Below are 18,102 nucleotides of genomic sequence, written 5' to 3' on the forward strand. Positions count from 1 at the left end.
CTAAGTGTCCATCAACAGATGAATGGATAAAGAAGATGTGGCACATATATACAATGGAATATTACTCAGCCATAAAAAGAAACGAAATTGAGTTATTTGTAGTGAGGTGGATGGACCTAGAGTCTGTCATATGGAGTGAAATAAGTCAGAAAGAGAAAAACAAATACCGTATGCTAACACATATATATGGAATCTAAAAAAAGAAAAGGTCATGAAGAACCTAGGGGCAAGATGGGAATAAAGACACAGACATACTAGAGAATGGGCTTGATGGACTTGAGGATATGGGGAGGGGGAAGGGTAAGCTGGGACAAAGTGAGAGAGTGGCATGGACATATATACACTACCAAAAGTTAAATAGATAGCTAGTGGGAAGCAGCCGCATAGCACAGGAAGATCAGCTAGGTGGTTTGTGTCCACCTAGAGTGGTGGGATAGGAGGGTGGGAGGGAGGGAGACACAAGAGGGAAGAGATATGGGGACATATGTATATGTATAACTGATTCACTTTGTTATAAAGCAGAAACTAACACACCATTGTAAAGCAATTATACTCCAATAAAGATGTTTTAAAAAAAACAGTTTTAGAGGCAAGTCTCTCATCTTTTCTTTGGCTAAGTCAAAATAATCAAGAAATATTTACTAAATACTGATTATTATGTAGACATATTAGGAAGATTGAAGAAGACATATAAGACATGGTCCTTAAAAAGTCTGGTAGTCAGCAAAGACTTAGCGAACTTATGGTTACCATGGGAGAAGGGTTGGGGGAGGGATAGATTGGGAGTTTGGGACACGCCTATAATTAAAATAGATAACCAACAAGGACCTACTGTATAGCACAGGGAACTCTGTTCAATATTCTGTAATAACCTAAATGGGAAAAGAATTTGAAAAAGAATAGATACATATATATGTATAACTGAATCACTTTGCTGTACACTTGAGACTAACACAACATTGTTAATCAACTACACTCCAACATAAAATGAAAATTAACAAAAAAGTTTGGGAGTCAGGACACATATAGTAGAGTGATTAAGAACTTGATTCTTGAGTCATATAGAACTAGGTTCAAATCCTAGCTCACAGTTTAGCAGTTGTGTGTCTCTGGATAAGTCATTTACCCCCTCTAACTCTCTGTTATCTCAGTTATAAGATGGGAGTAATAATAATAGCTACCTCATAGGACTGTTGTGATAACTAAATGAGAAAACGTGTGAATTTTCAGCCTAATGCCTACAACATATTATAATCACTGTAAACTATTACTGCACAGGAATGAAAATTAATGAATGAGGAGTGTTTCAAATAATGTGAATGAATTTAAACAAAGGAAAATAAAAGTTCCACTACTGAAACCCTTTCCTGATTATTAAAACATTTTCCTGGTTGTCTTACACAGCTGTTTCCTCTATCTTCTACTATTATCACCCTCACCATTATCCTTCTTTCTATTATAAAACCAACAACTTCAATGGCCTTATTTCTAGAAATTAAATTCCCAAATTTATATTTCTAATCCTAATCTTTAAGTCATCTTTTCTAAAGCATATTGGAAATCTCCACTCAGATATCTCAGAATGATCTCAGACTCACCAACAAAGAACAACTAAAATTGATTATACCATCCTCCCCAAAGCTGGTTCCTTCTCCTGACTTTTCTTACTTCAGTGATATCACCATTTTCTTAATCTCTCCAACGAAGAGCTTCAGAAATACTAATTCCTCCTCATCTCTTGCCCTTCATTTATGATTAATTAAGTCCTATAGATCCTTCTTCCATAATGTCTTCTCCATTTGTTCAGTTTCCTCCAAATTTCCTTCTATTTCATGCTGAACACCACTATGAAGAATTACCTTCCTAATGCATCACCTGAATCAATTCCATAATCCTTTGCAGAAAAGCCTTCTCCTTCTTCTTATAAATAAATGAAGTTCTGATTCTAACGCAGTGTTCATGTTAATTGTGCTGCAATAACTTTATTGGTCTTATTTCCTACTATTCTTTTATAGGAACAGTAGCACCCTTTATTGAACTCAGTGTTTTCAGAAAATGCATTATAGTTCCACTAATTACCCCCAACTTTCTTTAGCACCCAGTCTGAAGTAATTCTCCTCTATACTCATATAGAAAAATCATATATGTATTTGATGTATTTGTACAATACATAAGACAATTTACATTTAAGTCTTGTTACTTATATCCAGCTCTGATCACATTAGTTTTTAAACTTTTAAATGTTACACTATAAGCTAGTACTTGAAGGCAAAGTACCCTATTTTACAGACCTTTCTATCTCCTATTATATACCAGAAGAATGCATTATATGTGAGGAGATACATCTAAAAAATGAATCTTATGGACCAGCCTATTACTTCAACCTCTCTTTGTAGTACCATTTCAAAGAGAAAGAGTGAAGTCTTCTGATGAGTCAATGGTGAGAAGAAAGGTCCCTGTTCCAATACAGTGTGAGCAACAAGGTCTCCTTGACCTAAAAGGTTTTCTTTCACATGAAAAAGGTATTTCATAGGAAAAGGCAGAGGGAGCAGAGAAACAAGGCCATTAGAAATGCATTCAAATGAAGTCTTATATACAGCAGTGTGTGCTTTATTTTAAAACTGTTAATTTGGCCAATGGACACATTTAAAACACTTCATATCACAAGCTTCCAAAACCTTGTTTTGGCATTACTTCATTTTTTAATATACCAGATTAAAAAACCAGGAATAGCCTGAGACTTCTGACCTTTATAAGCTTGCACAGAATATCTCAGAGATATAACTTTCAAATAGGTGAGAACTCTGAGAACAGTGAGTATATCTTTTACTTTTAGCCTATTAGGTATTTAATAATTTATTATCTAATATATTAGTCCATTTCTAAATAATAGCTTTAATGCAAAGTGAATTCATTGTATTCCTGATTTCTTCTGCATATTTCACTTGAATGTGAAATGTGTAAAAAGAGTGCTTTGTAGTATCACACAAAAATTTTCATCTTCATCCTTTCTACTACTAACCCTTTCCAGATAGTCCATATTTAAAGCTTCTTTACTAGAACCACTTCTCATTCCATCTGAACCCATCATGCAATCACTTGAAAAGATCAGTGGTCTAGGATCTCAGGCTTTGGCCAAATCAGTTTTGTCTTCTGTAAAGTCATTTTCATTAACATCTTATTACAAATTTGATTACATAATAATGCAGTTACAAATGAAAAGTCATAATGTTTGATATTATAAGCACAGCTAAAGATTAAAATGATTTTGCTTCAGAAATGTAGAGTTTATGACAAGGATCTCAATTAAATATTAATGAACCATTAACTGTACTATTTGGAACACAACCATATTTCCACAATTTGGGCATTTTCCTTCAGATACGCACTCAACAGTCACATTCATAAGCTAAAGCTGAGTTAACATAAGAGCTCTAGAGTTAAGTCAATATCAAAATACTTGAGTCATTTGGGTAAGATTACTTAAAAAGGCAGTGTTTATTCACTTATGATTTAAGAAGGAGGGTATTAAGCTGGTATAAGTAGGAAAAAATGCTTAGAAAACAAAAATAAGAGCATGATAAACTAACATTCTCACCAAATTATTGGTCTATAGATATTTGAAGAAACCAGTAGTTGTTTATATAAATAAAACATCAATAACGTGCTAAAAAAGTCAGAAAGTTAAAAAAGTAAATATAAAAAGTTAGGCATGGGGCTTCCCTGGTGGCGCGGTGGTTGCGCGTCCGCCTGCCGATGCAGGGGAACAGGGTTTGCGCCCCGGTCTGGGAGGATCCCACATGCCGCGGAGCGGCTGGGCCCGTGAGCCATGGCCGCTGAGCCTGCGCGTCCGGAGCCTGTGCTCCACGACGGCCACGACGGGAGAGGCCACAGCAGAGGGAGGCCCGCATACCACAAAAAAAAAAAAAAAAAAAAGTTAGGCTATTTGCATTAGAAAATAAAGTCCTTGTTGGATTCTACTGTCTTCAAGTATTATAAAAATATACAAATTTTTACAAATACCAGAACAATCATTTGAGTTAATTAATATGAAAGTTACTAAGGCAATTATCCCAAATTAAATCCTAGGGGCTTAAAGAACAGTTGATAAAACTAAACTTTAACCATTTAATGTTTTAAAAATGCCGTGTGTGAATTAGTCTGTTATAATTATGAAAAAGGTGAAAGCACATCTTCAGTTTGTAAAATATTCTCCAGGCTTTCTGTTTCTTAAAGTAATCACAGGGCTTCCCTGGTGGTGCAGTGGTTGACAGTCTGCCTGCCGATGCAGGGGACACGGGTTCGTGCCCCAGTCCGGGAGGATCCCACATGCCGCGGAGCGGCTAGGCCTGTGAGCCATGGCCGCTGAGCCTGCGCGTCCGGAGCCTGTGCTCCGCAACGGGAGAGACCACAGCAGTGAGAGGCCCGCGTACCGCAAAAAAAAAAAAAAAAAAAGTAATCACAAATACAGCAATTTTGATCTTAGAAAGGAACATCGATAGCTAGTGAATGAGTTTCTTCAGTTCTTTAAGGACCAACTTGTCTTAGGAGACAATAACATTTTCTTTTCTTAGAAATATCAGCTTCCAATGAAACTGTGTAAAAGCTGATATGGAATATTTGATGGAGTTAGAGAAAAGAGGAAAATAACAGACAACATAGAAGAAGCACAGACCAGTAATAAATATTCCTCCTGGAATGCATACCAACTTGACTATATGGCCAAAAATTACCCACAAAAACAGATTTAAGAGAGTACTCACCACTGAATTATTTCTGTGATTTGAGCTTCCCAATGTGCAACTGATTCCTTCTTGTCTGCTAGATCTTTTACCTCTTCTTCTAACTGCTGGTTGCATGTACTTAAGTTCTCATACAAAGTGGTAAGCTGAAAGGCAGTTTTAAGGTACTGAAAGACGTGTGACTTTTAGGAACAGGAATTCAAGGTGCTCAGATACCTCTTGTTAAATCTGATAACTCAAAAATGCTTGTCTTTCTGATTTCCTATTATTATGCACCCTCTGGTCACTGAATTTGGAAACATCAAGTACTCTGAATTCTCCTTCTGCCTTTGCTTTTCCCATACTCCCCATATTGAATTGGTTCCATCTGTGAACATTCTCCATTTGCCTGAAGAACTCCCCAGTTCTGTTGTTAACAACATCTCTCATCTTTTTGTCTGAAAATATCTCTATGTCCTCCTCTTTTTAAAAAAACTTGTAATTTCAAGCATATACAAAAATGAACAGAAGAGTATAAGTGAATTCCCATGAGCCCATCATCACTAACTTCAACAATTATCACCTCAATGTCAATCTTATTTCATTTGTACTCCTGTCTTCTTAACCTTTCCTCCGGTATTATTCTGCAACAAATACCAGACATCATATAATTTTATCCATATATATTTCTGTGTATCTCTCTAGAAAATAAGGCTCTCTTTTTACGTATAACCACAATATCATTATCATATTTAAACAAATTTAACAAGTTTCCTTACATTATCACATAGCTAGTAATTGTTCAGATTTCCAGTTGTCTCAAAACATCAAAAGACTTAACAGTCTGTTAAATTGAATCACTGCAACAAGTAAATGTAACTTAATGGTTGCTCTATCTTTTAAGTCTTTTTTACTTATAGGCTCCAGATTACTCCATTTGGGCTGCTGTGGTGGAATATCACAGTCTGAGTGGCTTAAACAAGAAACATTTATTTCTGATAGTTCTGGACGCTGGGAAGTCCAAGATCAAGGCACCAGCAGATTCAGTGTCTGGCAAGGGCCCACTTCCTGGTTTATAGATGGTAATGGGATGAGGGAGCTCTGTGGGGTTTCTTTTATAAGAGCACTAATCCTATTCATGAAGGCTCTACCTTCATGACCTAATCATCTCCCAAAGGCTATACCTCCAAATAGTACTAGGTGTCAACATCTGAATTTTGGAGGGACACAAACATTTAGTACATAGAGCAGTTTCCCTCCAACACTTTAATTTTTCTTGTAATTTATTTGTTGGAGAAAGTAGGTTGTTTGTCCTGCAGAGTTCTCTGCAGTCTGAATTTTTGCCTTCATTTCTGAAAGACACTTTTTGCTGTATATAATTTTCTAGATTGGCAGTTATTTTCCTTTTTATTCCTTTTTATTATTTATAGGTGTCATTCCTTTTTATTCTGGGTTCCATATTTTCTGTTGTAAAAACAGCTTTAAGTTTAGCTTTTGCTCCTTCGAATACAATGTGTCTTTCTTCTCTGGCTGCTTCTAGGATTTTCTTTGGTTGTTGGTTTTTAGCAATTTTTCTATAATGTGCCTAAGGGATTTAATTTCTATTTATCACTTTTAGGGTTTGTGGCATTTCTTGAATTTGTGGCTAAATATTTCTCATAGGTTTTGGAAAATTATGGGCCATTATTAACTTTGCAAATATTGCTTCTACCACAGTCTTTCTCCTCTCCTTCTGGGAAAGCAAATATTTGTATGTCATCTTTTCATCACATCCCCTATGTCTCACATCCTCTTTTATGTATTTTTGTCCTTTTTTCTTAATATATCTTTTAAAATTTATTATTTATTTATTTAATTTATTTTTGGCTGCGTCTGGTCTTAGTCGTGGTGTGCGGGATCTTTGTTGTGGTGCATGGGCTCTCTAGTTGTGGCGTGCAGGTTTTCTCTTCTCTAGTTGTGGCACGCAGCCTCCAGGGCACATGGGCTCTGCAGCTGTGGTGCGCGGGTTCCAGAGCACATGGGCTCTGTAGTTTGCGGCACATGGGCTCTAGTTGAGGCATGCAAGCATGCAAGTAGTTGCGGCATGCAGGCTTACTTGCCCCACGGCACGTGGGATCTTAGTTCCCTGACCAGGGATCGAACCAGCATCCCCTGCATTGTAAGGCGGATTCTTTACCACTGGACCACCAGGGAAGTCCCTGTATTTCTGTCCTTTTAAATCTATATCCAGATTTCAGTACGGAAAGTTTTTATTTACCCCTTCCTTTCTTTGGTTCTTTCCAATCTACTGTTAAAATTTTCTGTTGGGATTTTTCATTTATTTTATTTTTCACTTCTAAAGATTTACTTGACTGTTTTGTATAGATTCCAGTTGTCTGCTGAAATTCTTCATCATGTTTATTTTCTTGAATATATCACACAGTTATTTTAAAGTTCAATTAAGAAAATTCCAATACTCGGAATTGTGTGGGCCCGTTTATACTGACTGCCTGGTTTTCTTCTCATTTATTCTTTTCTTACTTTGTTTTTGCTATTATACTTTTATGTCTTGGTTTTCTTTGGTTGTATCTCTTGGTATGCACTGTAATTTCTTACTGCATGCCACATATAGTGTATGAAAATTTTAGAGATAATTTGAGGCTCTATATAATATTTTCATCCAGAGACTGCTTACTTTTACTTCTGGTAGGCAATTAGACAGATCATGGATTCAGTTACTTAGAGGCTGGGTTTCAGTCACTGAGAGGGCTCATCTCTCTCTAGTTCACCCTTATTTCTAAAACGTAGCCTTTTCGATGAGTTCAATTGAAAGCTTAAATTGATTACCAAGGATCCTGCACCTTGGTGGGCACTGATATTCAGTTTTTCTCTCTAAACTTGTGATACTGTGGAATACTGTGCTCAACTTCCTGGATTCTCTGCTACAGCTTTCATACCTGCAAATGCCTCAAGAGGAAAACCGGCCCTGAATGCTGGGCTCATCTCTCTGTACTACTCCTTTCTAAAGGATCTGGGTCAGTAAAGTCTCGGCTGCCTTCTTATCTCTCCAGTGCCTTCCTGCAGATGAATACTTCCAGGCAGTATTGCTACAGTATTAAAAACATTTTTTTAAAGTCCAACTTTATAGCTCTTCTTGGTGAGGTGGTAGGTATGATGTAAGCTAATCTGTCACAGAAGCAAAAATTCTTATTTATTTAGTTTTTAAAAGTTCATGATAAAATATTTGCATATAATTTTTATTTCATGGCTACATTTTTCTGATAAACGGTCTCAATATGCCATTAGTTATTACTATTCCTTTCTTCCTTTCTGATATATTTGTAGAGATATTGTGTTAGTTTTCTTTTTGATTACTCAGCTTGAAGGAGATGAATTTTTCCTACAAGAATTATTTATAGGTTTGTGAAGATGAGGGGCCATGTGATGGTTAAATTTATGAGTCAACTAGATTGGGTCATAGGGTGCCGAGACATTTGGTCAACATTCTGGTTGTGTCTTTGAAGGTGTCTCTGGGTGAGATTAACATTTGAATTGACTGACTGAATAAAGCAGATTACCTTTCTAATGTGAATGGTTCCCATTCAATCAGTTGAAGGCCTGAATAGAAAAAGAGGGAACTCCTCCTGCCTGATTTGCTTTCAAGCTGGGACACTGGATTCTGTCCTTGGTCTCTTACTGAAACAGTGGCTCTTCCTGGGTCTGACATAAGAAACTACTGCTATGATTTACATCAGAGAATGTTTTGCCTATGTTCTCTTCTAGGAGATTTATGGTATCATGTCTTAATATTTAAGTCTTCAAGACATTCTGAGTTTATTTTTGTGTATGGTGTGAGGGAGTGTTTTAACTTCATTGTTTTATATGCAGCTGTCCAGCTCTCCCAACACTACTTGCTGAAGAGACTGTCTTTTCTCCATTGTATATTCTTGCCTCCCTTGTTGAAGATTAATTGACCATAGGTCTGTGAGTTTATTTCTGGGCTCTCTATTCTGTTCCACTGATCCATATGTCTGTTTTTGTCAGCCAATACCAAGCTGTTTTGATTACTGTAGCTTTGTAGTATTGTCTGAAGTCTGGGAGGATTATGTCTCCAGCTTTGTTCTTTTTCCTCAGGATTGCTTTGGCAATTCTGTTTTTTGTTGTGGTTCCATATAAATTTTAGGAATATTTGTTCTAGTTCTGCAAAAAATGACATGGGTAATTTGACAGAGATCACATTAAATCTGTAGACTGTTTTGGGTAGTATGGCCATTTTAACAATATGAATTCTTCCAATCCAAGAGCATGGGATACCTTTCCATTTCTTTGAATCATTTTCAGTTTCCTTTATCAATGTTTTATAGTTCTTAGCATATTAGTCTCTCACCTCCTTGGTCAGGTTTATTCCTAAATTTGTTTGTTTTTTTATTGATGCGATTTTAAAAGGGATTGTCTTTTCACTTTCCCTGATATTTCATTGTTAGTGTAAAGAAATGCAACTGATTTCTATATGTTAATCTTGTATACTGCTATCTTGCTGAATTCGTTTACCGGTTCTAGTAGTTTCTGTGTGGAGTCTTTAGGGTTTCCTATAAATGGTATCATATCATCTGCATACAATGACAACTTTACCTCTTCCCTTCCAATATGGATGCCTTTTATTTCTTTTTCTTGTCTGACTGCTGTGGCTAGGATTTCTAATACTATGTTGAACAGAAGTGGTAAGAGTGGGCATCTTTGTCTTGTTCCAGATTTTAGCAGAAAGGCTTTCAGCTTTTCACCTTTGAGTATTATGTTGGCTATGGGTTTGCCATAAATAGCTTTTATATGCTGAGATATGTTCCCTCTATACCCATTTTGGAAAGAGTTTTTATCATGAATGGATGTTGATGTGGTTTATCACACTGACTGATTTGCATATGTTGAACCATCCATGTAACCCTGGGACGAATCCAGCTTGATCATGGTGTATGCTCCTTTTTATGGTTGTTGGATTCGGTTTCCTAATATTTTGTTGAGGATTTCTGCATCTATATTTATCAAAGATATTGGCCTGTAATTTTCTCTGCCAATAAATTGGACAAACTAGAAGAAATGTACAAGTTTTTGCCAACTCCCTAATCTAAGTTCATCTGGAATTCTCCTAATGACCCAGGTTTTTTCTGGTGTGTGTTTTTAACCTGTACTTCCATGAGAGATAGGCAGTTTTAGAACAAGTCACAATGCAAAGCTTCATTTCTTCCCCTTTGCCAAAAGACAAATTACTTTATGCATTCCCCATTTAATCCTATCCTCAACCTCATTGTCTTCTTAGAAAGAAAAAGGGTCAGAGAACCTGTCACTACCAACGCACATCGTTATCTGCCTATTGAGAACAAGGAATTTACGTTTTGTACTCCAGGGTGTGCTATTTACCTCTAAAAATGTATTTTACCAGCTATTTTCTTTTTATAGGTTTATTAAGGTATAATTTACATACTATAAAATTCACTCATTATAACACTTAAGGATTGATGATTTTTAGTAAATTTAAACATTTGTGCAATAATCACCACAATCTGGTTTGGGAACACTTCCAATACCTGAGAAATTTCCCTCAAGCTGGTCTGCAGTCAATCCTGGCTTCCACCATGAGTTCTAGGCATCACTGATCTATTTTCTGTGTCTATAGTTTTGTCTTTTCTAGAAACGTAACATCAATGAAATCATACAATATATAGTTTTTTGTATCAGGCTTTTTTCACTTATCGTATTATTGAGGTTCAACCACAGTGTTGCACATATCAGAAACTAACTCCTTTTTATAGCTGGGTAGTATTCTATTACATGGATATTAGTACACTTTATTTATCCACGCACCACTTGATGAACATTTGTATTGTTTCTGGTTATTTGCTATTATGAATAATGATGCTATGAACATTCATATACAAGTTTCTAAAGGGACTATGTTTTTAATTCTTCTGGATAAATATCTAGGAGAATTTCCGAGTTATAGGGTAAGTGTATGCTTAACTTTTTGAGAAATTTCAAAACTGTTTTCTGAAGTAGTTATACCATCTTGCACTTCTACAAGCAGTGTAGGAGTTTCAGTTCCTCCATATCCTTGCCAACAGCTGGTATGGTCACTGATTGATTAATTAACTATTGAGCCTGTACAACAGTATGTTACTATGGTTTAACTTGCATTGTTCCTAATGACTAATGATAGTGAATATCTTTTCATGTGCTTATTTGTTATTCATATATCTTCTTTCATGAAATGTCTTTTCAATTTTTCCCCCGTTTTTTTTCCATTGGGTTGTTTGTATTATTTCTTATTATTGAGTTTTAAGAGTTCTTTATACATTCCAAATATAAGTCTTTTATCAGATAAATTATTTGAAAATCTTTTCTCTTCATCTATGTATGTCTTTTCATTTTCTTAATGTTGTCTTTAAATTTTGATGAGGTCCAATTTATAATTATTTTTCTCTCAAGGGTTGTGCTTTGTGTCATATCTACAAAATCTTTGACTAATGCCAAATCACAAAGATTTTCTCCTATGCTTACCTCATATTTCAGTTTATGATCCACTCTGAATTAATTGTATATGTTATGAGGTAAGGATCTAAGTTAATTTTTTATACATAGATATCCAATTATTCCAGCATCATTTGTTGAAAAGATTGTCTTTTCCCCATTGAATTGCCTTGGCACTTTTGCTGAAAATCAATCAACCATAAATATGACATCTTATTTTTGGACTCTCTACTCTGTTCCATTATGCCAATGTTACCATCTTTTGATTACTATAGATTTACAGTAAGTTTCAAAATTCTGTGGTGTAAATCCTCCAACTTTTGTACCCCTCGCCTCGCCTGCCCCGCCAAATATTTTTGCTATTGTAGATCTTCTGTATTCCCATATAAATTTAAGGATAGGCTTGCCAATTCTAACAAAAAAGCCTACCAAAATTTTGATAGTGATTTCCCCAAATCCACAGATTAGGAGAGAACTGCAGTCCTAACAATATGCAGTATATCTCTCCATTTGTTTAGATATTCCTTAATTTATCTCAGTAATGTTTTGTAGTTGTCTTCCTTTGGTTAACTCTGGGAGCTCTGAAATGACTGTTTTCAACAACTGTGTCCACTTTGAAACTTTTTTTTTCTTGAGCGGATTCATCAATCTCTTCATGTTAGCATAGCCAGAAGTCTACCAGCTATTTTGGAGAATGTTTTTTGCAGATGCAGTGTCTTCACTAATTCCTACAACACATCCTTTTCTGATCACCATTGCTTTTGACTTCCAATTAATCTGTGATTGGGGTTTCAGCTGGAGATTTGCAAGAAGAGGAGGAAATACAGATTTTTGCACTGTCATGTTACAGTAGTTAAAAGGAGTCTTAAATAGATGTGTTTAGTATTTGTCAGGAAAAGTTAATCTTTTCATTCTTACTGAATTAAAGCACAGGGGCTCTGGAGCCAGACTACCTGTGTTCCAATCCCATCCTGCCACTCCCTAGTTTTGAGATTACAAGAGTAGCTTAATCTCCCTTTGCCTCAATTTCCTCATCTGTAAAATGGTAGGAACAATAGGGTATATCTCAGAGAGTTATTGTGAGAATTATATGGTTTATATAAAGTAACTCAAGAGAGGGCCTGCACAAAGTAAATTCTACCTAAGTATTACTTCATTTTGCATGTTTGGGAATGAGAAGGTTTTACTATTTGTAAATTGACATATCTGGCTTATGATAATTATAAGACTACACAGGAATATGGAAAAATGCTCATGTTTTAAATGAAATGGCAGATTAGAAAATAAAATGTATATATGACTGAAATTATGTAATAATACATACACAACAAAACCTGGAAAGGAACATATAAAAGTAAAATGGTTGTTTCATGTTGATGAAATCAGAGGTAACTTTTAGGTTGAATATTTCCCATGTTTTGTGTAATTTTGCTTTTATGTAAAATAATTATTTAAAAACAAGATATAAATGATAATATTTTCTTACTGGAAACCATTTACTTCCACTCCTTGGCATGCATATATGGCTAATTTTACTTGCAATAAGTTACCTTTAATAGAAACTTTGAATACAGACTTCTGAAAATATCAACAAACTTTTTTCTATTTCCTTTTTAATTTTTATTTTTGAAGTTAAAAAATCTGACTATGAGAATCTATTAGTTATATAAGTTTCAAAATTAACATACTAATTGCTTTTTGGTTTCTATATCTGAAGTTCTGTTGAGAAGGAATTCGGTTCTCTTCAAGCAGGATCCCAATGGAACAGTTGGTGTAGCAATGGCAAAGGTATTCTTTGGCTAACCCTCTTGGGGAAAATACCCAATTCAACCAAACCAAAAAATGAATAAATGGAAAAAAACAGTGAAGATGCGCAGTTAGGTGGACTGACAGAGAAGTAAAGCTGAATAAAAGGAGCAAAAATAGAGAAGAGGTTCAAATGGAAGAAGACCCAGATCCTCCCCTATTTCTCCAGAAATAAACATTTCCTTGTTATCATTTGTCACTGAATACTTGCCAACCATATGATTTGCTCTCAAAGTTCTGTTCACATCCTTTACCACATCTTTCAACTTAGCAAGACAAGGTAATATTCTACTTTTTATAAAATTAGGAGATAGGCTTTTATTTTTATCCTTCAGATCTCATCAAAATCAAAAGAGTATTGTTTAAAAATTATTTCTAAATATGTATTTCTGGTAAACTTGCCAGAATTTTATGGTTAATAATGAAATGAAACCAAGGGGTGAATACAAGATTTGATCTACACTCGATTTGATTATATCACAATTCAATTTTTCTTAAACTGTAATACCATCTTTTACTAGGTAATTTGCTTATAAACTCTACATGAAGTGGCCTTCTAGAGTTTAATTATATTTCTTACCTCAAGGTAACTCTTAACAGAATCTTAAAATTCTGTCTCGTAGACAGAAATGATGTTTAATTTTGTAATCATATTGGTTAAGCCCATTAAATAACAATTATGTGACCTATTTGGATAAAGTTTAAATACTGTTAGTTTTATTTTAGTGGAAATAACTAAGAGTTATACAATAATGTTCACAGAGTATTCATAGTTTAAAATATAATTTATACTAATTACTATTTGGCCACTTTCCACAGTGTTTGTGTGCATCAGCTTTGTAATTACAAAATAAACTAACAGAGTTCTTTCTCAAGTAGTTTGCGACCAAACAAGCAAAGTCATTTTTAAATGCTTAGAAAACTAAATAATCATTGGGAAAATAGTGACAGAAATAAAAAGAAATATGGAACACAATGGAAAATTGAGATAGAATGAATGAAAAGTCTCTCTTTTATGACTATTTAGCCACTGTCTTTCAATGTGTTATTGAAATGACTATTAATTGAACATAATACTTTTACTGCAGGAAAATCCTTGAACTCATTGCAAAGCACAATTATCCAAACCTTATTATTTAAAAGTAAGTAAAACTATTAAAACTGCTGATTAATATTAGGATTTTTACAGCTGTTAACAACTGGGACAAGAAATGCAGAATGATGTCAGTTCAAGAAATCTGAGATACTAAATGGAAAAAGATTCCTTTAAGTATTTAAAATTTTGTTCATAAATCTAGCTGTTTTAATCTAGGTTTAATCTATGGTTCAGCTCTTTATTCAAGCTGTAGAGTTTATAGGCAGAGTTGGTTTCTTTGGCTTCTTAACTACCAATGGTATTACTTCTAGCTATTATCAGTTCTCCATCATGAATATGACATCAGAACTGTCAAAATTTCTCTAGTTTGGCTTAATTGTTCCTGTTCTTGCCAAAGACAGGCCTTAACTTAGCCATGACAAAGTAAGTGATTAATAGTAAAAGAGAGACGGAAAGTGAAATAAAGAACAGGGGCTCAAAAAATAAATGGGACAAAGAATAAGACAAGGTAAGCCAAGTCCTCTCTCCAAGAAGACTCCTGTACAGATTGGTAAAATGAAAAATTGCCTGTACACAGAAGCAATCCTTGCGTTTAGGAGGAATATTAAATAAAATAATGTACACCAAATATAAAATTATATCTATAATTTCTGTGATAGTGCTGAACATCTAGCATGTACCAATGGATATCAATGAGATTAAATCACTCACCTTATCAAGCTCACTTGTCAGTTTTTTATTTTCTTCCATTAATAACACTTTTTCTCGTTCATACTGTTGTTTGAACTCATTTTCAAATTCTTCCCTTTCACTTTGACTAATACAATGCAAAATATAAAAGGAAAAAAAGGAATTGAATTAAAGGTAAAATAATGGTATCCCAGATCGGCTATTGTATCATACGCCTTATTCTGAAAAGCCACTTATATCTCAATTGCTCCAAATCCCAAACATTTCCCTTAAAATTAGAAGTCACAATCATTTCCTTTTAATTAATAAATAGATTTGTCTGCTTAATAATATCTATTTTGTTCTTCATTTGAAAATCTGAGGAAGACAACCTGATTACGCTCACCTTATTCAGTTGTATATATGCTAGAAAGCATGGGAAAATGAGGAAGCTAGAGAAAAAGGAGGGTATAGGGACCACAATACAATTGCTTACACGCAGCTTTAGATTGCATAGAAAATTCAACGTACACTTCCAACAGTTCTCTCAACACACTAAACCCCTCCCCTCCTTCCATTACTCCTGCCTTCCTTCTTCCCTTCTTCTCTACGTACCTACCTATCTACACATACATACATACATACAATATTATAAAACTTATTTAAAATGATAGTTCTAAGGGACAGAACTGATTCACCCTTAGGGGTAAACACAGTTCTAACGAACTTTTAAGGGAGGAGTCTGGGAGGCGGCGCCGCAGGGGACAGAGGGACGGACGCGCTCGAAGGCCAGCGCGGAGGCCGCGATACTGGCGCTGCCCCGCCCGCTGCTTTTGGCCGCCGGCTGCCTGGCCGCACTCTGCGTGACGAGAGCGGCTCAGAACACCACGCTGGCCCCGAACGTGACTACACCCTCGGCTTTACCGACTCCCACCAGGACAGCCCCGGTGCCGCCGCCGCTCCGCCGGGCACCACTCCAGCACCAGAAATCTGTGGAAGTCGCAACAACGGGGTTTCCTGTTTTGATGCTAATGCTGCTAACACTACCTGCTTTTGGATAAAATGCAAAGGTAAAGGCTTCTGTTCAGATAATTCAACAGTTCGTGATTGCAAGGTGGTGAACAGCACAGAATTCTGTCCTGCGTCCACTGCCACACCATTGCCAACCAATTCTACAGCTAAAACCACAACTCTGCCTTCCTCTTCTACAGCTTCCACCACAACTACTACATCAGGTACAACTGATATCACTTTAACTCCGACTTCACAACCTGCGCGGAAGTCTACCTTTGATGCAGCCAGTTTCATTGGAGGAATTGTCCTTGTTTTGGGTGTGTAGGCTGTAATTTTCTTTCTCTATAAACTCTGCAAATCTAAAGAACGAAACCACCACACTCTGTAAACAGACCTGCTAAATTAACAAGAACTGGTGTGTAACTCACTGAAACCAAAATATTATCTTTCAAGATGTCCCACATGGAAGACGCTATTCTAGGATCTTTAATTTTTCAAAGGATGCATATAGGAGCATTGCCCTTGAAGAAAAATCAGTTAAATCATTTTGCTCAACGGGCATATTTAAAATATTCTGCACGAATCCTTGTGGCTGTCTTATTTTAAATGTCTGCTGCTGTGGGATTATGTCCTCTCTTCTTGACATGCCAAATGTAACTCTGTAAGTGATGGAAAACATTGTCCTGCGCAGACAACCTCATGACCCTTTTGGCAATTTCAATGTAGTCACTTCAAAACCTGAAAGCTGCATTATTTTCATCCTAACTCGGGATGTAGTTTAGCGACCAGAATTGAGAAGAACGTGCCAAATGAGCATCAATCAGGTGGATTTGGGGCTATCATTTCAAAAGTGGAATAAATTTATAAATTTAGTATCCTTAGAGTAAAATTTAGTGCTTGATAAGTTATTTTTTCTACATTAGAAAACATGCCACACAGGGAATTACATTCCAGATTTAAAGAAATCAATGGAAAGTATACAAAACATTAAAGTGTAGCAGGTTATTGTTCATACTTGTAAAGCACCTTATATAATTGAGAAAATAAAAAACAGTGCCTTAAAAGACAAAAAAAAAAAAAAAAAAAAAGAAACAACAACAAAAACCTCCTAAGGGAGAAAGGGGAATCAGTTTTTGAATACTGAGTTGAAGTGCAAATAAAGAGGCTTATCTCTACAGCAGTTTGATGGAGGATGTTAGTTAGCAGCAAATGAATTTCAATGTGAAGCAGTTCTGGGTAATTTTATGATTGCTTCCAAGTCAATAAACAACATAAGTAATGGCTGATTTTAAAAATGTAACCTTAAAAATCCCTTCCTCACTAAATTATTGAATATAAATTAAATTATAATTTAAATGATAACTTCTAGGAAAATAACCATCCTGCGTCCAAACAAATGTGTCCCTTTCCTTCTTATCTATAATCAAAATGTGAAATTTAGTTATGTTTAGGAATCTTTCTTGATTCAAAAGCAACTCCAAACAACAATGAAAAAAATACAAAAAATTACAATGAAGCATCCTTTCAGAAAAATAAGTATATGAATAAATTGAGTAAAATTTCTATATACAGCCATTTTTGTTTTTTCCTATTAGCGTTAAACAAAACTTAAGTCTCTCTCATACTGAAACGAAATAAACAAACTCTCCCCTAAACTCTACGTCACACTTCATTTTCCACTCTCCTTGTCTTCCTGTTCACTGGCAACCACCTTGAAATCTTGAGAGTTTGCCGTATCCACTTCCTCACTGCCTAAATTTTCCTCCCTGTGCCAAAATCTGACTTCTGCTGCCACCACCTCAAAAAAACTGTTGTCCCAAAACTCATTATTGTCCCAACTGTTATTATATCCAATCTACTGGCTACCTTTGACAGTGTTGTCCATTCCCTCCCTCTTGAAATGTTGTCCTCCCTGGCTTCAGTGATACCCACTTTCTTGATTTTCAGCCTACATTTAGACTTTTCAGCTGTATTTTGAGCCCCCACCCCCTCTTTCCTCCGTGTAAATGCCAACGCTCCCAGGTATTCTGTCACAGGTGCTCAACTTTTTTTTTTTTTTTTTTACACATTTTCCCTGAGCTATCTCGTCTATTATACCACCTATTTCAATTATCCATTATGCTGACAAACTCTGAATCTACATCGGAAGCTTTTCTGGGCTTCAAAATGCTGACTTGGGGCTTCCCTGGTGGCGCAGTGGTTGCGCGTCCGCCTGCCGATGCAGGGGAACCGGGTTCGCGCCCCGGTCTGGGAGGATCCCACATGCCGCGGAGCATGCGCGTCACGGGCTGGGCC

The 18,102-nt window shown here is 35.8% G+C and overlaps 1 protein-coding gene across 16 annotated transcripts in view; it reads right to left on the bottom strand.

The window, feature by feature from the left end:
- The window catches only part of CDC42BPA (CDC42 binding protein kinase alpha), a 306,437-nt gene that overhangs the window by 78,356 nt on the left and 209,979 nt on the right, over positions 1-18,102 (bottom strand). For all 16 annotated transcript variants that reach the window (XM_024130600.3, XM_055084055.1, XM_028488396.2 and 13 more), the window contains exons 16-17: positions 14,836-14,941; positions 4,764-4,888 (exon numbers count right to left, since the gene is read on the bottom strand). In XM_024130600.3, coding sequence (XP_023986368.1) covers positions 4,764-4,888; positions 14,836-14,941 — 231 coding nt within the window. The remainder of the gene's footprint in view (positions 1-4,763; positions 4,889-14,835; positions 14,942-18,102) is intronic.

Source organism: Physeter macrocephalus, chromosome 4 (genome assembly GCF_002837175.3).
Source record: "Physeter macrocephalus isolate SW-GA chromosome 4, ASM283717v5, whole genome shotgun sequence".
In the NCBI taxonomy this organism is placed as follows: domain Eukaryota; kingdom Metazoa; phylum Chordata; class Mammalia; order Artiodactyla; family Physeteridae; genus Physeter; species Physeter macrocephalus.